The sequence below is a fragment of the Cetorhinus maximus genome, chromosome 30 (assembly GCF_964194155.1).
Source record: "Cetorhinus maximus chromosome 30, sCetMax3.hap1.1, whole genome shotgun sequence".
Taxonomy (NCBI): Eukaryota; Metazoa; Chordata; class Chondrichthyes; order Lamniformes; family Cetorhinidae; genus Cetorhinus; species Cetorhinus maximus.
The window spans coordinates 18,763,078-18,784,129 of NC_135908.1; the positions used below are offsets into that span (position 1 = coordinate 18,763,078).

General features: G+C 41.5%; 1 protein-coding gene across 1 annotated transcript in view; it reads right to left on the minus strand.

The window, feature by feature from the left end:
• slc12a1 (solute carrier family 12 member 1) overlaps nt 1-18,046 on the minus strand; it is a 109,453-nt gene extending 91,407 nt beyond the window's left edge. The window contains exons 1-2 of the mRNA XM_078532545.1: nt 17,971-18,046; nt 718-813 (exon numbers count right to left, since the gene is read on the minus strand). Coding sequence (XP_078388671.1) covers nt 718-813; nt 17,971-18,037 — 163 coding nt within the window. The 5' untranslated portion in view covers nt 18,038-18,046. The remainder of the gene's footprint in view (nt 1-717; nt 814-17,970) is intronic.
• Nucleotides 18,047-21,052: the final 3,006 nt, after the last annotated feature.

Sequence of the window (21,052 nt, forward strand, 5' to 3'; positions counted from 1 at the left end):
TGATGATTCCAAGACCTGTAAAGAATTCCAGATGTATCTTAAGTATGTTTTTCCATATGTAATCATCAATGCAGCAATTCAACCCTTTAGTTAGTATAGATAGCTAGAACCTGAAAAGTACCAAAATTTAAAAGGAATCTGCTGCTCCTGAGCTTGAACAGAATACCTGTAAAGTACCAAAAGCTATAAAGGAATCTTTTCTGCTCGCGTCCTTGAACAGAAAACCTGAAAAAGTACCAAAAATTAAAAAGAATCTTTACTGCTCTCATCCTTGAACAGAATACCAAAAACTGACAAGGCACCTGTGCTGCTCCCGTCCTTGAACAGAATCCCTGAAACGTACCAAAAGCCGTAAAGGAATATTGGCTCCTCTCGTCCATGATCAGAAAACCTGAAATGTACCAAGAATTGAAAGGAATCCTTGATGCTCTTGTCCTTGTGCAGAAAAGGTGAAATGTACCAAAATTTAACATGGTATCTGTGTTGCTCTCATCCTCGAAGAGTAGATGAAAGATACCAAGTATCATTACCTTACTCAGGCTGGAAGTGATTTCAGGCTTCACCCAACTATCATCTTGGCAAGATTGTCAAACATCTGTCAAACATTGCGAACTCAAATTCACATAGATAGCAAGACAGAGTAAAACGCTGCCAATAGGCTATACACCTACTATCAGTTCCATGTTTTGGTGACCCAAGTATAGCTAAAATCATTACCTCCACGAACACGTCCATTTGTCGATATAGCAGAAGTTGATAACTCAGTAATTGATGTTACTACGGTAGCCAGAAGGATAATAACAACTCCAAGACCTGTCGACAATTAATTTAAATAGTTACTCATACTGAGACATTGTTAAAAGTTTAAAAATGGGGATATTTGATATTTTAGACTGTTCCAATTTAGCTGTGCACTGCCTAATACTGGAACCCAAGTTGCCATTTTAAAATAAAAACAAAAAACTGCGGATGCTGGAAATCCAAAACAGGAACAGAATTACCTGGAAAAACTCAGCAGGTCTGGCAGCATTGGCGGAGAAGAAAAGAGTTGACGTTTCGAATCCTCATGGCCCTTCAACAGAACTGAGTAATATTAGGAGAGGGGTGAAATATAAGCTGGTTTAAGGTGGGGTGGGTGGGGGAAGAGAAGTTGTGGGGGGGTGGTGTGGTTGTAGGGGCAAGCAAGCAGTGATAGGAGCAGATAATCAAAAGATGTCACAGACAAAGGAACAAAGAGGTGTTGAAGGTGGTGATATTATCTAAACAAATGTGCTAATTAAGAATGGATGGCAGGACACTCAAGGTACAGCTCTAGTGGGGGTGGGGTGGAAAGACTAACAGGGCATTAAAGGTATAGATTTAAAAAATAATGGAAATAGGTGGGAAGAGAAAAATCTATATAAATTATTGGAAAAAACAAAAGGGAGGGGGAAGAAACGGAAAGGGGGTGGGGATGGAGGAGGGAGTTCAAGATCTAAAGTTGTTGAATTCAATATTCAGTCCGGAAGGCTGTAAAGTGCCTAGTCGGAAGATGAGGTGCTGTTCCTCCAGTTTGCGTTGGGCTTCACTGGAACAATGCAGCAAGCCAAGGACAGACATGTGGGCAAGAGAACAGGGTGGAGTGTTAAAATGGCAAGCGACAGGGAGGTTTGGGTCTTTCTTGCGGACAGACCACAGGTGTTCTGCAAAGCGGTCGCCCAGTTTACGTTTGGTCTCTCCAATGTAAAGGAGACCGCATTGGGAGCAACGAATGCAGTAGACTAAGTTAGGGGAAATGCAAGTGAAATGCTGCTTCACTTGAAAGGAGTGTTTGGGCCCTTGGATGGTGAGGAGAGAGAAAGTGAAGGGGCAGGTGTTGCATCTTTTGCGTGGGCATGGGGAGGTGCCATAGGTGGGGGTTGAGGAGTAGGGGCTGATGGAGGAGTGGACCAGGGTGTCCCGGATATCCCAGGGTGTTCACCCCCTCCCCGGCGGCATTCCGTAGGGATCGTTCCTTCCGGAACACCCACGCAAAAGATGCAACACCTGCCCCTTCATTTCCTCTCTCCTCACCGTCCAAGGGCCCAAACACTCCTTTCAAGTGAAGCAGCATTTCACTTGCATTTCCCCTAACTTAGTCTACTGCATTCGTTGCTCCCAATGCGGTCTCCTCTACATTGGAGAGACCAAACGTAAACTGGGCGACCGCTTTGCAGAACACCTGTGGTCTGTCCGCAAGAAAGACCCAAACCTCCCTGTCGCTTGCCATTTTAACACTCCACCCTGTTCTCTTGCCCACATGTCTGTCCTTGGCTTGCTGCATTGTTCCAGTGAAGCCCAACGCAAACTGGAAGAACAGCACCTCATCTTCCGACTAGGCACTTTACAGCCTTCCGGACTGAATATTGAATTCAACAACTTTAGATCTTGAACTCCCTCCTCCATCCCCACCCCCTTTCCGTTTCTTCCCCCTCCCTTTTGTTTTTTCCAATAATTTATATAGATTTTTCTCTTCCCACCTATTTCCATTATTTTTTAAATCTATACCTTTAATGCCCTGTTAGTCTTTCCACCCCACCCCCACTAGAGCTGTACCTTGAGTGTCCTGCCATCCATTCTTAATTAGCACATTTGTTTAGATAATATCACCACCTTCAACACCTCTTTGTTCCTTTGTCTGTGACATCTTTTGATTATCTGCTCCTATCACTGCTTGCTTGCCCCTACAACCACACCACCCCCCCCCAACTTCTCTCCACTCCTCCCCCCCCCCCCGCCCAACACCTTAAACCAGCTTATATTTCACCCCTCTCCTAATATTACTCAGTTCTGTTGAAGGGTCATGAGGACTCGAAACGTCAACTCTTTTCTTCTCCGCCAATGCTGCCAGACCTGCTGAGTTTTTCCTGGTAATTCTGTTTTTGTTTTGCCATTTTAAAATGTTTGAATTCGACAGAGATATAACCATCAGACAAAGACTCAGACACCACATCAGTAAATAGTATTGAAGTTTATTGATTATAGCAAGTTTTGGAAACTTATCAACTAACAGAGGCAGAGTATAGGTACTATCCATGAAACTCTACCAACTCCACACTTTCAAATGGGTGATCAATCCAAGAGAAGACAACAACAACTTGAACTCCTCACACCAAAGGAGAAACAGTCACTGCCTCAGAAAAGTGTTCCCCAAGAGATTAGAAACTAATCCTACCATCTTCCTGGGATTTCTACTGGCAGTAAACAAAAATCTGCTGGTAGTTTGCTACATCTAGAAACTTCAGATGTGGAAAATCTAAGTTGCTCATATAAATAAACAAAAAATTAAAGCTGGGATTTGAATTCTAAAAGATTTAGTGTGCCTTTGCAATAGATTCCATGACAGATGCAGAACAGATTCAATCACTTGGATAAATATTCTAACAGCAGTGGCACACAAGTCATAAATCCATATACTGTCTATACATTTAAAAAAAATCAGCACCATAGAGGTTACCTTCACCAAGGTTTCAAGTCTCTTCTCAGATGGTGATGAGTGAAAGTACAGGCCAACAGAAAATGTACATCTTTTGGGAAGTTCATTTGAGGCAATAAACAAAACAATTAATGTTGTTGACTAGAACAAAGGAGATACAACAAATGCCGCACGCGTAAAACAGTGTTTTATAAAAATGCTTTCCCATCTTCTTTATTAGTTAATCCACACCCAGGCCATCAACAGGCAACCTGTAGTACCCAGCCCTCTGCTACGGTCACAGTTGCATCTTTCCACTGAGAAGCATATACAATGGTAGGATTAGTTTCCAATCTCTTGGGGAACACTTCCTTAAATCGTTGAGAGATTAAGAACTCATGCACACTATAGTGATGAACGTGTTTACCATGTCACACTGCCAGAACCTCTGAGAGGAGGCGTCTATATCAGCAAATAGCTGGGACAAGTGACCCATGCCTGCTGAACTGCAACAGCATCATCTGCTACAATTTACACTGCCACTCTGGAGAGCCAGAGGACCTTAACAGTAAAAGATGATATTAATAATTTATAGGAAAACTACAGTATTTACTGTAGGACAATTGATTTCCACAATGATTAATTCAAATATTTTCCTTTTAAATACATCTGGTGTCAGGAGAGCAGTAGAATAGTTGAGTCTATGGCGACAAATACGTGGATGAGTAATTTAGTGGCAGACAGGCTGAGACAGGGTGGAGGTGCACAATGTTCCGAAGGTGAAAGTAGAATTTAATGGATTGGAAGCTCAGTTGTTGTTAAAGTTACTTTTTACTCCCCAAGAGGTCAGAGTTGTAAACAAGGGCGACATTTTTTGCTCATTCCCAAGTTCCCTCAAGAAGATAGTGGTAAGTCTTCTTCTTGAACACTAGAATCCATGTGGTGAAGATACCCCCACAGCACTGTCAGGCCGGAATATAACAGTGACACCAAATGGTCTTGTTCAGCCTAAAAAAAAAATTTAGAGAAGTTTCTAGTCATATTCGAGTCTTTTAAAATTTCAGATCTATTTGCCCTTAATTGAAGCAGTGGAAGGAATGAAAAAAAACACAACATTGGCTAGATATCCAACTGGAACTTCAAAAAGGCAATGTGACTTGGCTCTTAAACGGGGCATCAAGGACTTTGTGCCATTCTCCTTTATGGGGTGCTCTGGAGTCCCAGTACAACTATAGTCTTCACGCATCCATTGCTTTTCCTTTCCTCAATTTTCAAGTTTCTCTCCAACATCAACATTTGCAGCAGCAAGAAATACCACCAGATTTTGTTCCAATATATTTGTGGAGGCACTGTTTTGTTGATCGAAATGAGAGTCAGGAGGAATCTTCTAATGGGCATTGAGGACAGGAGGCCCTACAGGAGTGTGGTCTCTCTGGAGGGATGTGGTTGAGGTAGTCAACGCAATTTTCACCGCCCAAAAAACTGCCACATAATGGAGGAAGTTAAATGATCTCACAGGATGGCCAATTCAAGTATCAGAGAGGTAACATACATCCTGTATGACTCAGAACTTCACTCCCCTCTTTACCATCATATATTTTATCTTTCAACACTTCTGAAAAGGTCCACTTCTACACTCAGTTTGTTCACTCAAAGCCACTATCAATTCATTTTGCCTGTCAAAAGGATTTTTTCTAGTTCACAAGGACATTTCCTTTTTAATAAAGGAACAAAGTATTTATGATCTTATATGTGGCAAATTATGACACTCAAGCCTGTATCATTGTATTCTCTCCCTCCAAAAAACAAGTACCTTCAACTAGTGGCAAAGGATAATTGGATGTGGACCATCACTTAAAGAGTCTGCAGGAACAGGCAGCATTACATTTAATAAGCAGTTGGTCAGAAGAGGTTTAAGAGAGGACAAGCTGTCAAGAAAAGATTGGTAAAGGCTGGGCAAATCTCACCATATTTCGTTCCAACTTTTAAAAGTATAGCAACATTCATAGAGTCACCAGCCATTTCCTCCCCCACTACCAGAAGCACAAAAGGCAAATGTCAATATTTGTCTAGTTAAACAAGCTCTTCTGTACTTTGCATCGTACAAGGTACTATCCTGATGACTGCCCAGGAACTTTCAGATCAACAGCTGCCATATTCTTATATGCCCTGCATCTTACTTGAACAACTAATACTTGAGTGTATTTAGGCAGATAGTCAGAAGGGCCATCACTGTATAAGGCACCGAGCAGCAGTGAGAATGGTGACCTAGAAGGGAAAGCGGAAGAGTGATACTTCTCCATGGAGAAGTAAGGAGCCTAGGGATCTAAATCTCAGATGCCAAGTCTTCAAAAGAGAGCAATGATTCAGGAACATCAATCTCATTTAAAAGGTACAGGAGGCCATTTTCGCACATACGGTTGAGAAGCTGAGGATTCCACAATCCACACCTGCTGTGCACTGCGAGGAGTTCAAGACCTTCAAAATAGCCTAGAAAAAGTGACAGTCCAGGAAATTTCTGCAACACAATGTCAGAAAGAGCTTATATTGCTTTTTGGTTAATTACAGCACGAAAACTATCAATACTTTGATAAGTACTTTTTCAAAACACTTTTACAGGGCTGCCATCACTTCACTGGGCTATTCAGTCAGTGTTAACATCAACAGCAAGGTCTCTGGCTCTATGGGTAGAAGCAGATGCAGCTGTCAGACCTTCAGATATGGGCCTGCCTAGCTTCCCTCGCTACTGTAAGTGTCAGCTTGTTGGAGATGATTCTTTTGAGGCAACAGCTACCTCAGATCAGAGTCTTTAAGATAACTATCACAGCCACTCAAGAAGCGCTTCCTGGGAGTAGTAGATTAGGAACTATAGCTTAGCTTGCATAAAGTAGCACAAAAGGTGTTCAGACTATTAAGTAGTTGTTATAGGAAGAATATTTAGTTGGCACTTTCTGGTGAATGTTCTTGTTTCAAGTAAAGGCATCTTGAACAGAGCCAAGAGTTTATTTTTGTGTATGCTGTCAACTTGAGGGGAAACATAGACTTATGAAGGACCTCGGTAAAAGTTGTTGAAAGTGAAGGACTTTGTGAGAATGACTGGTCAGTAAACAGATGTGACGTGACTTTGTTTGATGTATCAACCTTTACTTATTAGAAGTTCTGGACTCTTATTTAAGCTCTCCTGGTTCTCTTAACTGGCTCTCCTGTTCTACATCCTTTCCTCCTGCACTATGGTGATGCTCAAGTAAAATCTTTGGTCTAAATTTTGGCCAGTAAGTGCAGGGAAGAGATATCTTTTTGGATGCCTAATGTATCCTTTTTCATGCAGAATCATAGAATGGTTACAGCACAGAAGGAAACCATTAGGCACATCACCTGGTGCTCTCCCACTTTTCCTTGTAGCCCTGCAAAAAATTTCCTCTTCAGATAATGACTCAAGTCTCTTTTGAAAACCATGACTGAATCTGTCCTCAGGCAGTGCATTCCAGGTCCTAACGACTTGCTGCGCAATAAGTATTTAACAGAAATCTGAGCCTAACAACAGCAAGTGCAGGGAGAAAATAACCTGTGATTGGACGAGCAGCAAGCAGTGGGAAGGTAATTAGCAGCAGCAGCAATCACTTCTCACTTTCTCAAGCGCTGGAGTTCAGCAGTGAGTCGGGAAGGGTGTGAACTGGAAGTGCACAGCAAGGCCAGCCAGAGGCTAGAGAAACCTGGGGGAAGGGGTAGGGCAGTGAAAGGCCCTCAGACCAGGGGCTGGAGAAACACGAGAGGGCATAAAGGGGTCCGCTGGCCGGAGAAACACAGAGGCAGATAGGGGGGCAGCTGGCTGTAGAAATGCGGAAGACAAGGTGGGGGCAGTTGGGGGGAGTGACAGAGAGAGGCCCCTGCAAGTGAGGAAACGATCGAAATGTGGTCCATCATGTGAAACAGATGGACAAAATAAAGATCACTCCTGTAAGACAGGCATCTTTCCTGAATACTTTGTAGCACCACATCAAGTATTGGCTTCTTATGCAACAAAAACAATACTAGATATCAGTGTTCAATATGGTGCAGAGAAGGTGAAGCAATAAATTAGTCTTCTCATTTGAAGCTTGTTCATAGAGATGCAGATTTTTGTTGCTTGGATTCATAGCGAGATAAGTTTCCATTCATCTGATTCTGTTTCCTTTTCTCTCTAAAGCTTGCATACCAGCCCAGAGTGAGAATAAAATTGAAATGTGGTCCCTTACATGCAAAGGTTGGGCAAGCCTGGTCTACAGAAATACAGCACCCTTAACAGTGCAGTGCTCCCTCAATACTACACTGGAGTGTCAGCCTCGAGTTTCTTCTGTTCTGAACTTTTTTTAGTGGGACTTGAAACCAAAACCTTGTGATTGAGGCAAGTGTGCTAACTGACCATGACTGACACCATTTCCTCATGTCGCCATTGTTACAAATGTGAGATTTAATAGGATGATTACATGTCTCTTTAATTTAAGGTCAAATTGAGTAGTGAAGAGAGTCATGAGAACTGCTATGAGACCTTCCCAACAACAAGCCTGTGTGCCTTTGTTACCATGGAGGGGCCAGGTTGTGCATTATTGAAGTGCACATGCATCAACACCTGAAAACAAAGACAGAAGCAAATGTTCTTGTTATTCCAGACTTTCGGCCTCAGGTGGGAGGACACACGATTCTGTCCTCTGACAAGTTTGGTGACAGTGAGCTTTTGATCGGGCAGGAGGATGGGGACTCTGCCACCCTCCCTATGATTAAGCCTAAGGCGGGAAGACCTGTTGACGGCCTTCCCATCCCTTCCCAATTCAGGGCCTTAAGTGGGAAATTAATGCCCACTTAAGGGCCTCATCCCACCACTGTTGTGCCTCAGTGCCCGATCAAAAGACCCAGCATCAGGAAGGGAGAGACTTGTTGAGAACCCTCATGGCCCCTCCCACCATGACTCATTGCGCCTGGATCTCTCCTCAGTCCGAAGCTTCAGGTGAATCTCATACCAGCAGTAGTCACTGCACCTGTGGTGCTGCTGAGTACAGAAGAGGTGCAGCCTCTGGGGGCCTCGATCTCAGGAAGGCCTGCCACTGGCCAATAAAGTACATTAGTGGTACAAAATGCAGGCCTTACTGAAAAAGAGGCAACACAGGGGTCTCATCAGCTCTCTAGCCAGCGGCTGAGACCCCTGTCATCTCCACAAGATTCTGTCCAGAGATGGTTGAGCAGTTCCTGCACCTGCAGAGAGAAAAAGTGGTTACCTACTGGACAGAATGCTGGGGAAACTTGTCCACAGGTCAAAGAAAAGGAACCCACAGCAATGCAAGGACACTGGAAGATTTGCCCTGTCAAGGCCAGGAGAAAAAGCACCAGAGTGGGCCTTGCTGCTGAAATTTGGTTTGGAGATCTCAGAAGACTGAGGGAGAGGACCTTCAACAGTTGCTGGACATTATGACTTAGAAAAATGGGGAGAGGTGAACCCATTGGAAGCTGTAAGTGACTTTAGAATGCTTCATGAAAGACTGCAATTCTGCAGAAAACATACCGCAAAGTATATGTGGCATGGGCTTATCATTCGTGTTAAGACATTAATAAGAGTTATCTTTTCTATAGTTTAGAGTATTACAGGTAGTGGTCTACTAAGTCATGTTTAGTCAATGTTGATTTTAGTTTGTTTGTTACAGAAGTCATAAAACTTGAAATCTTGTTGCGCAATTCCTTTAAGTTGGTCACTGGGGATTCAAATATCCTTTTAAAGGTTATCTATCTCTACAGGGATCGTAACACCATTGCTTCTTTTGCTCAGTCATCTTAAATCGACAACTTATACTCAGACTCCTCCTCAACATACCAGTAAAACAAGGAAATTTCCATTGAGAAATCCATATTTAGAGAGCAAAGCAAATCTTTAAATAGAGCCGAGTAAAATTACCAGAAGTCCTGACTTAACCAAAGAGCTGCAAAGGGTCACTAAACAGGTAAAGAAACACCATTCTTCAGATATAGACCATGCAATTTGATATTTTCCTCAGGGATACTGATCCTTTACCAGCACTGATACAGTGTTGGTAATTATGTGGGATATATTTACAGTGACAATGAAGGGGAATGGAGTGGCAGGATTCGCAATGACTTCTTGAACCCATTTAAACATGGCAGAATGGATTTGTGGCAAGACTTAAAAGGGAACTGACTTGGAGAATTTCGGTGCTGTTTTTTGGGGCAGATTAATGGTGGCAATGGATTCTCCCATTACTTCGCATATGAGTGTTCAGCAGAGAAATAAAATTTCACCGGTTTACAGTCTAGGTTGATGTTGTCACATGTGACGTTAGACCAAATCTCAATTTGCAAAACCAATTGCAAATACTGCATATGAAGTCAGTATTGGAGGGATGGATGGAGACATTGGCTTTGTGCCAACACTTGCTTGTCCTAAAGGCACTGGACTCTTCTCCTCAAATGCCAAAATCTCTTGATGACAGAGTCTTCTCCATTTGAAGATGTCCAAGGTTTCCTCCCCCACGTATTGGGATCCAGTTTGCAAGCTCCGAGGTTGGTTTTCAGATTTCCTTTATGCTGAAGTTTGGGATGACCTGTGGTGCGAGTTCCCCTGCTCAGCCGGCTGTAGAGTACTGCCTCGGTATCTGGGAATACTCCATATGAACCACATACTGACCCAGGGAAGTTGAGCTCTGTTCCCAGTGCCAGGTATGCAGCACTTTGCAAAAACTTCGGTGTCAGGGGTTTTGTCCTGCCACCTGATGTTGGAAATAGATCGCAGATAGCAAAGATGCTTCCAGTTGTTTTTTTTTGTCAGTAGGTTGTCCAAGTCCCACACCCATAAAGAAGGGATGCAAGAACCACTGCCTGGTTCACTGTGGCCTTTGTCTCCAAGGTCTTTCAAAAATCTGAGTGAACCTGTCAAACGGTAGGTGATAGTTGATTTAGTCATCCAGTGTAATGTTACTGGAGAGGATACTCCCAAGATAGCAAAACTTCTGTACTGAACAGAGGGGTATGTTGTTGAGAGTGACTGTGGGGTCTTGGGAGTACATAGCCAGAGGAGGGTTGATACAAAATCTCTGTCTTCTTCAGAATTATTGTCAGGCCAAAGTATTCTGAGGCTAGGGCAATATGATCAACAAGCAACTGAATGTCCTCCAGAGTACATGCTATGATAGCAGTCTTTTGCAAAGAGTTCACAGTATTGTTACAGCTCAGAAGGCCATTCGGCCCATCATATCTGTACCAGCTCTCCAAATGAGCAATTCACTTAGTGCCATTCTTCAGTCTTCTCTCCATAACCCTGCACATTCTTCCTTTTCAGATAAGGGTCTAATTCCCTTTGAATGCTTCAATTGAACCTGGCTCCACCACACTCTCATGCATTGCATTCCATACCTTAACCACTTGTGAGAAAAGGCTTTTTCATGCAGCATCGCCTTTGCTTCTTTTGCCAATTACTTCAAATATGTGCCCTCTCATTCTTGATCCTTTCATGAGTGGGAACAGTTTAACCTTATCCACACTGTCTAGACCCCTCATGATTTTGAGTACCTCTAACAGATCTCCTTTCAGCCTTCTTTTCTCCAAGGAAAGGAGTCCCAACTTCTCCAGTCTATCTTCAAAACTGAAGTTTCTCATCCCTGGAACCATTCGCGTGAGTCTTTTCTGCACTCTCTCTCCAATGCCTGCACATCCTTTCTAAAAGGTGACACCCAGAACTGGATGCAATACTCCAGCTGAGGCCAAATTAGTGTCTTATACTGTTATGATGCAGCAGATAATGTATGCCAGGTGGACCAAATCCATGAGGGAAACTTGATCACGCTATTTATTTATCACGGTATTTATTTTGAGATGTGTGCACTGAATTCAGAAGTAATAAGTCCACCAAGACTTTGAGATTTTTTAAAAAACTAAATTAAAATATTTATTAACAAAAGAAAAGATTTCAAGCACATACATAGGACTACAAATTACTACTATAGTAATTCCCAAAATTCCTAAGTAACCTGGCTCCCAGTTACACCCCCTTTAAGGCAACTGTCCAAAAATAGATTTTAGATTTTAAACAGATCTAGCAAATTAACACAATACCCTGGACAGTGGAATTCCAAATGGCTTTCTCCAGCTTCAGTTTTGGTAGACAGCAGACTTATGCACAAATACTGGAGGCTTCATCAAGGATATTTCACACACTTCTGTTAGATCTCACAATGCCATCTCCTGACACATAGCCTCATTCTATATGTTTCTCTCTTTTTAATATGTAAATCTTATTGTTTCATATTTCTTTGAAACTCTATCTTCCTCACAATATACAAACTTTCATGTGGCTACTATTTATTGTCAGTAGCCCTTGGGAAAAATAATCACATTCCTTGCTTATCTTGCTAGTTGTAAAGCAGACTGAGATCCCTTTGAAATCCAAATCTCCCTTCATCTATCTAAAAATGCAAATTCCCTTCACACCTTACACGCTAAGCCAGCATCCATGTTTACTCATTAGCATGTCAAGCACCTAGCTTCTTTTGATGAGTCAAAGCTTGCAGTTCACTTGATTCCAAGTGTAATTAAATCTCACACAAACAGGCCCAACTATACTTACCCCTATAAACCTACTTTACAATAAATCAGAAAAATATGAAAATTATAATACTTTGTTGACAAGATCAACATCGCTTCCTTGCTGTTGTACTCTATGCCCCTATATAAAGTCTGATACTGTATGCTCTCAACTTTTTCTGCCACCTTCAATGACATATGCACACAAAAACCCAGGTCCCTATGCTCCTGCACCCCCTTTAGAGTTGTACCCTTTATTTAGTATTGCCTCTCCATGTTCTTCCTACCAAAATGAATCACTTCATTTTTCTCCGCATTGAGCTACATCTGCTATATCTCCACCAGTCCTGCCATCTTTTCCACGTCCTTTTTGAAGTTCTACACCATCCTCCTCAGTCCACAAGCCTCAAGTTTTCTTTCATCCACAAATTTTGAAATTATTCCCTGTACACAAGGACTAGCTCATTAAGCAGGTAAAGCAAGGATCCCAACAATGACCCCTAGGCAATTCCACTACAAATCCTCCTCCACCCAAAGACATTCATTAACCACTACTGTTACCTGTCACCCAGCTGATTTCCCTTTTATTCCATGAGCTATTACTTTGCTCACAAGTATACCTTTTGGAAGTTCATGTACACCACATCAACAGCATTAGCCTTATCAATCCTCGGTTACCTCCTCAAAAAAACTCCAGCTGGTTAGTTAAACACAAATTTCCCTCAAGAAATCCATGCTGGCTTTCCTTAATTAACCCATATTTGTCTATGCGACTATTAATGTTTCCCCAAATGATCATTTCTAGAAGTTTCCCCACCAAAGTTAAACCAACTGGTTGGCTTATCTTTACACCCAGGATGCAACATTTGCAATTCTCCAGTCCTCTGGCACCACCCCTGAATCTAACAAAGACTGAAAAATTATGGTCAAATACAGCACCTCTGATAGTGCAGTGCTCCCTCAGTACTGTGCTATGGAGTGTCAACCTTGACTTTTGCTCTGAAGCCATGGAGTGGAACTTGAACCCAGAACCTTGCGATTCAAAGGTGAGTGTGCTACCAACTGAGCCACAGCTAACAATGTTCAGTAACCTTTCTGCAAAGGCTTGAGCCTTTGCAAGTTGAACAGATTGTCATCTGTCCTGAATTGAATGTGCACTCCTGTGTCAAGATCTTGGGGTGTGTACTGGAGCTTGACTGAGAAGTGTACGGCAACCAGAGCTGGAACCAATACACAGCTATGCTTGGTGCTACTGGTGACAGGAAAGGCATCTGAAGTACCACTTTGCATCATGCTGACCATCATGTTATCATAAAGCAAGCGAATGACATTGAATGATTTTTTGGGCAGCCATATTTGTACAGAATCTTCTACAGGCCATCACTCAGAATACATTTTTCTCCACTTACTACTCCAAAATGGGGAGCGGTTCAGAACAGAATCCAGGCCAATGCCACAAGGGAAGAGTAAGGCTACTGAATCGAGCTCAGTGTAAGAGTAAACTATTGAATGCTGATAAAATGGAAAGCATTTTCCATGGTGGCATGCTACCCATCCACTTTCCATTGATTGCTCACAAATGAGTGTACTGGAAAAAGCCTCTGACATCAATAACCTAGATTATTTTGTCCCATCTTTCTAGTTGAATGAAATAGTGAGAACTTTCATGAGGTTAAGTGAGGAATGTTGATGTAGAATACTGTACACTGATGGCAATGATGGAAAAATAGACCCTTAGAAGCATTAATGAACCAGTCAGTCTCTGAAGAGGAAATTTTCATAGCCACTATACTCAAAAGTTTGCAATTAAATCTTTTTACTAGAACATTTACCTCACATTTAACATGTAAACTGTTGTAAAATGAGAATGCAATAAAATTGCACCTCATTGAAAGTTAAGCATATTTTTAGAAGTTTAACAGGTAAAAGCAACATTCAAAACATTTTCCACACCCAATATGGTGGCAAAAGTGAAATAAGATCTGGCCAGAAAGAAAATTGAATGTTTATTTTACAGGATCGCTTAATGTCCATATCTTTTTTCTGTAATTAGCCAAAAAAAGACCAACTGAGGGACAATTATGTATAGTCAAAAAATTATGTACTGAGACAAGAAAATGAGTAACTCCCCTTTCACAAATATAGCTGCCCAAAAAAGATGATCAATGTTATTCACTTGTTTTACAATAACATGATGGCCAGCATGATGCAAGGTGGTACACCATCAGGCACCTTTCCTCGAAGCACCAAGCAAAGCTGCGTATTGGTTCCAGCTCTGGTTACCATATACTTCTCAGCCATGCTCCAGTACACACTCCAAGAACTTGACACAGGAGTGCACGTTCAATTCAGAATTTACTTGCGTCTGAAGCAAACAGAAAGGTGAGCAAAATAACCCTGAAGGCAGTTATGTTTAGCAGTTAATGGGGCATGGAAGCCTAATGACAAAGACAAAGCATGCAACTAAATCTGAACATTTAAAACAGATCACAACCAGTAAGGCACAAACTTGTAGTTAGACATGCTCCACAGAAAACACTCATGTCATTTTGGCAGAAACAGGTCAAACCTTGAATAAATAAGTGTAATGTTTTCATTGCCTACATTCTTCCCATAATGCCTATATGCATTTTACTCCATTGTATAGAGTGTTAAATACAAAGTGAGGTTTGACTTAAAAAGCAGTACTTTGTCCTTCAAACCATTTTACATTTTAATTAGTACATTCAATAACACCAGGCAAATAGAAAGGATAAAGAAGATAACTGAAGAAGATTGATTTTTATAATTAACATGGAAGCTTTTCTCAGGAAAAAAAACAAAATTAGAAGTTCAAGTTTTTTTTTAGCCAGTTATAATCTCTCTCAACATGCTAACAGATTTTCTTAATATGTTCACAAATAGCCTTCATTCATCTTAAATAGTTTTTAATGTGAAAGTTAAACATTCTTTTCCCAGAGCAACAGTGCTGCTTAATTTCAACTTTTTGTGACTGCTATTAATGCCATGTCAAACTTTCTTTATTGCTGTTTTAATATTGGCAGTAACGTATTTTTTACTCAATGGAAAAAACGGGGAGGGGTAGCTGTGTAGTTAACAGTTGTTACCCCATTTTCTCCAATGGTGGTTAGGCCGCTTAGGAGTAAAAAGGGCATTACTGGGCACAACTGGATTCCTGTTTTCATCAGGACAAAACTCCAGCAATTTCTTCAAATGGCATTTTTCAAAGTCAGTATCTCACACATTCATCACTCTTTGCAACAAAATTCCCTTTACTAACTGGGCCTGAGGGTCACTCTCAGCAATGGGTTTCTGGTGTAAACACTGAGGGCTCATGTGATGTAGTTTTCCAATGGTATAAAACACAAATTAACAGAAGTGGCAGATTTCACCCCCTCTGACATTTATAGGGTAGCAGATAATTTAACTCCAACCCTCTTCCCTCAATCAAAATCCTTGTTCTGTCCCAAGTACAATAAAAATTTCCTCTCAGACATCTCCACTGCTTTCCTCCCTCAGCCTCTGCACCAAGTGGCTTCTCATCCTCAGTGATTTAAACCTCTATCTTAACTCATTGTGCTCTCTTTCCAGAGTTCCATGCCTTCTTATCCTCTCCAAATCTCCACCCGTCCCCATTCTCCACCCCCCCCCCCCCCCCCCCCCCCCCACAAACAATGTAAACTTCTCAAACCACTGACCCTGTCATCTCATGTGGTCTTGCTAGTCCCCATACTATCAATCACAGATATGGCCATCTCTGATCACTTCTTTGTATCACCTTCCATACCCAACCCTACTCTTTCAGTATCCATCCCTGGAAAAAAAAACATTTATCCCCCAGTTCATTTATAGCTGAACTTTCAAAGTCCCAACGATCTTGCCTTTAGTCCTCCATTCATGACAACATTTCTGCATTTACTGATTTGCTCACCTGCACCCTCACCTCCACCACTGATTCTCTGGTGCTCAGTAAAACAATTACCTTCTCCTACCCTGGCCATCCCCTCTGTACGGCACTCAGCTCCACTCCCTTAAGTTCCAGATGTAGATTTGAAAGAGTACGATAGGCAAGAGGTTTCATCAACTACTGCCAGATTTGGCGGGACCATATAAAGCACTATCAGGTCCTGCTCTCGTCTGTTAAAACTGCTCACTTCTCCAGGGTCATCCTGGAATGCAAAGATTACTCTCAGCCTCTTTTCTCCATTGTAAGCCATCTTCTTAAACCCCTCTCCATGTCTCCTCCAACCTCACCTTCAACAATAATTGCAAGGAGCTCATGAACTTTTTTGTCACCAAGATTGAGACCATCTGATCAGCTGCCTCTCTTCCAATAGCCAACCAGGCCAAACCTAATTTAAAAGTTTGCCCCACCACAGCCCTTCCCCTAAACTCTCATCTTTCTCTAGTTCCTTTCCTATCCCCCCCGAGCTCATCTTGTCCTTTAGACCTACCTCTTGCTCCTTCAACCCTATTTCCGATGTACTGCTGACCACCCAGCTTCCCCTTCTGGTCTTCATGTTAGATATTTTTGACAGTTTTCTCTCTGTTCAGAAAAGGTACTTCTCAAAAAAACTAACCCTTGCCCCGACCATACTTGCAAACTATCTCCCTAACTCCAACTCCCTTTCTCCTCCAAAGTCCTTGATGTGTTGTCATCTCCAAATCCGTGCCTGTCTTTAGCTCCATTTTTTTAATCCTTCCAGTCAGGTTTCCACCCCTACCACAGTACCAAAACAGTTCTTATCAAAGTCACAGATGTGACAAAGATAAATTATCTCACCTTGTCCTTTTCGGTCTGTCTGCAGCCTTTGTTACAGACGACCATACCATACTCTTCTAAAACCTCTCCACTGTCATCCAGCTCAGTGACACTGCTCTCCCCGGCTTCATTTTTAGCTAAGAATATTGCTTGCAATGGCTTTTCTTCCCAATCCTTGGCCTCTGTATTTCTCATCTATATGGTGTCCCTCAGACATCATCCAAAAGCACAGCTTTAGCTTTCACATGTAAGCTGATGACATCCAGCTCTACTTCACCACCATTACTCTCAACTCTTCCATTGTTGCTAAATTATCAAACTGCTCATCTGACATCCAGGATTGACGGAACAGAAATTTCCACAAATTTTACATTGGGAAGACTGAAGCCATTGTTTTTGGTTCCCACTCCAAACTCTGTCCCTAGCTACCAACTTCATCCTTCTCACTGGCAACAGTTTGTGAAATACATCAGTCTGTTCACAACCTCGGCCCAGAGATGAGCTTCTGAGCACAAATCCATGCCATCACTAAGACTGCCTATCGTCTGTCTCGGCTCATCTTCTGCTGAAATCCCATTTATGCCTGTTACCTCTAGACTTGACTATTCCCAAGTACTCCAGGCTGGTCTCCCACATTCTACCCTCCGTAAACTTGAGGTCATCCAAAATGCTGCTGCTTGTGTCTTTACGCACACCAAGTCCTATTCACCCATCACCCCTGTAAAGGCTGACTTACACTGGCTCCCAATGAAACAATGTCTTGATTTTTAAATTCTCATCTTTTGTTTTCAAACTGCTACATGGCCTCCCCACTCCCTATCTCTATAATGTCCTCCAGTTCCACAACTGAGTTGTCTCCACTTTCTGCCCTTTTCAGCATTCCTGATTTTAAATTATTCCATCATTGGCGGCTGCACCTTCAGTTCCCCAGGACAAAAGCTCTGGAATTCCACCTCCTACACCTTTCTGCCTTGTTTTCCTCTTAAGGTAATTTTTAAAAACTACCTCTTTAACCAAGGCTCTGGTCATCTGACCTGATATCTCCTTGTGTCATTGTCATGCTTTGTTTTATAATACTCCTGTGAAGCTCCTTGGGATGTATAATTACATGAAAGGCGCTAAAGTTGTTGTTGATGATTACACTACAGAAAGCCCCTTTTTTGGGATTTAAAAAATTTTATAGCACCAATTATTACAAAAGATGCAATCATACCTATTCCAGCTTGACCAACTATCCATGAAAGTCGAATGAAAAGCATCACACCCCATATATTCAACATACATCGTACCTAGAATACAAAATGTTTAATTAACTTCAAAGCTAAATTATGGTTTCCAAACAACTATGTTGAAGAAAAACCTAGGAGGTAGCACTCTTGGAACATAGAACTTTGCCACCTACCAACTGCATTAGAAAAAACTTTAGCGAATCATATCCCTTCCCATAGATAGGGACTATTTTGGACCTCTGCTTGCATTTAAAACTGCACTAATAATGCACTACTTAAGATACAAATGAAATGTAACCTTTTTCTTAATTAAACAGCCACTCTAAGCTTTCCAACTTCTTTAACCTTCAATCATGTTTCTAGTATAGCACATGAAAAACTGCCACGAGTAAAGTATGACACATTTTGAAAGAAATTCTACTGAAGCATGGAACCATACAGTGTCAAGGTGGATAAATAACTGGTCATTAAGTTGAGGAATGTGGGTACTTAATCTGATCACTAAATGTAAATTTACACTGCATGTTTTGCATCAGTACTAAACAATTTCAGTTTAGCAACAACCGCCAATAAACTGCCAATGTAAATTCAGGCTCATGGCTAAACTTTAGTCCAGAGGAAAGACGACGAACTCTGGAAGGAATAGGTTAACACATTCCATGTAGAAACAGAAATGGTAAGTGCACGTCAGGATGCAATAATGGGTTTCAGTACGTGGCATTTAGCAATGAACTAAGTTTAATCAGATTCATGTTAACATAATGCAACTGTACCTTTGAAAGCTGTACCTTTTTTCTAAATATACAATACACACAACTCTCACTTCAGTGTGTTTTAAAACTGAGCTCACAGATTAAAAATAACAAAATAAAGCTAACCTACTTAACTATTCCCACTTTCTAAATAAAAAGTACTTAAATTATTTGGAATACAGTTCAATTTCTTTTTATTTTACCATTTTGCTACAAATGAGCATACTACAGATTCAGCAACATTTCCTTACCAGCACACCCTTGACCCATCCAAATCTCACTAGTTCATCCTTATTTTCTGGAGGCTTTCTTCCTCCTTCATGTGCACCATCGCCATTAGCAACACCATCCACAGTGCCAGGAACAGATACGATGTCCTAAAATAAAATTAATATCTAGCTAAATATTTTATCCCATTAGAAGAGTGTTAGGAAGGAAACTTTGATCTACTATTGAAGGAGTACTTATCCTGAGACATATCTTGCATTCCATCAATTTAAAAAGCTTACTTTAAGAAATTAGGAGTTATAATATTTTTCCCTAACTACTTTTTAAATGAATATTAATTAGGAGAATTGAAGCATCAATGGACAAAGGCTTCACCTTTTGTGACACTAATGTCTCAGGTTCAATTCAGAAAGGGAGAGGTGGGTTAGAGGGGTGGGGTGGTTGCAAGAAGTCAACCAAGGATCCCCAACTTCTGGAAAGAACATATATGGACATTAACATAGGAATTGCCTTCATTTCCCTCCACAGACTTTGTTCCCTTGCTACTGACTCCATCCATCTCCTGGGCAACCATCTGAGGCTGAACTCCCAGAACTAAAAAAACAGTAAAAACTGGGAAATAAGAGTACTGGTCCAAACTGTTTTTTTTCTTCTAGCTAGACAGTGGTCAAACTTGACAACATACTTGACCAGCGATAAGATTCCAACCACAAATCCACTCTGTCACCAAGGCCACCTATTTCAACCTCTGCAATACCCAGCTTTACCCTGGTCTCAAATCACCTGCCACTGAAACCCTCTTCCATGCCTTTTGTTATGTCTAGGCTTGACTGCTTCAACACACTCTTGGCCAACCTCTCATCTTCCACCCTCCATAAAATTAAAGGACATCCAAACACTGTGCAAGCTAAGATATGAGCAGCAAAGTCCTGTTCATCCATCACTTCTGTGATTGCTGTGAAATACATGGCTCTCCGTTAAGCAACACCTCAAATGTCAAAATTCTCATCCTTCCTTTCAAATCCCACTATGGTCTCAAACCACCCTAATCTCCTCCGGCCCAACAACCCTAATTCTGGCTGCTTGCACATTCCCATTTTAATCGGTCCACCATTGACAGCTGTACTTTCAGCTGTCTGGGTCCTAAATCCTTCCACTCCTCTACCACGCCTTCTTCAAGATGCTGCTTAAAATCTACCTCTTTGATCAAGCTTTTGCTCATCTGCCCCTATTTATCTCCTTAGTACCTCGGTGTTAAATTGTGTTTGGTAGTGCTCCTGTAAAGTGCCTTGCGACATCTTATTACATTGAAGGCACTATATAAATGCAAGTTGTTGTCATCCAGATTCCTTGATCAAATAACTAGCCAATATCTGAATATTATAATTAAAAATTATACCTGGAAGTCTATTCTAAGAACTAGCTGCTCTCCAAGTGAAGAGGTTTTTCACATCTAATAGTTTGAATCCATGATCCCTTTGAATTAACATTTATACCTCACACGTTTCAGACATTTTTCTCCTGCTCAATGTACCGTGGGTCTCCAGAGGCCAACCTTCACTCACTCAAAATGTAATCTGTTCATTGTTAATAGAAACAAAAAGGACTTCCATTGCATCTCTCATCACTTCAGTAAAACATTTAATATTAGTCACACGAGACCCGTTGTAACAAACTAAACCACTGAACACATTTAAACTAAACACAGAAGATGCTGGAAATACTCAGCAAGTCAGGCAGCATCTGTCAAAAGATAAAACAGTTAACCTTTTTAGGTCAATGACCTATCGTCAGAACTGGATTAACTTAAACTGCATCCCCCCCCCCCCCCCACCACCCCCCCCCCACCCACCACCAACCCCTTTTAATGCTCCAACCACTAACATTTTCTGTGTAGTCCTTCCCTCATCATTGGCCCTACTGAATACTCTTAAAATTGCAACAGTGTCCCTATAGAATCTTAGAGCCCAGGAGGTCATTCAGCCTGTGTCAGCAATTTAAAAGAGCTGTCCAATTTGGTCTCACTCCAGTATTTTCCCCCATAACCTTGCAAATCATTCCTCTTCAAGTACATCTCCAACTGCCT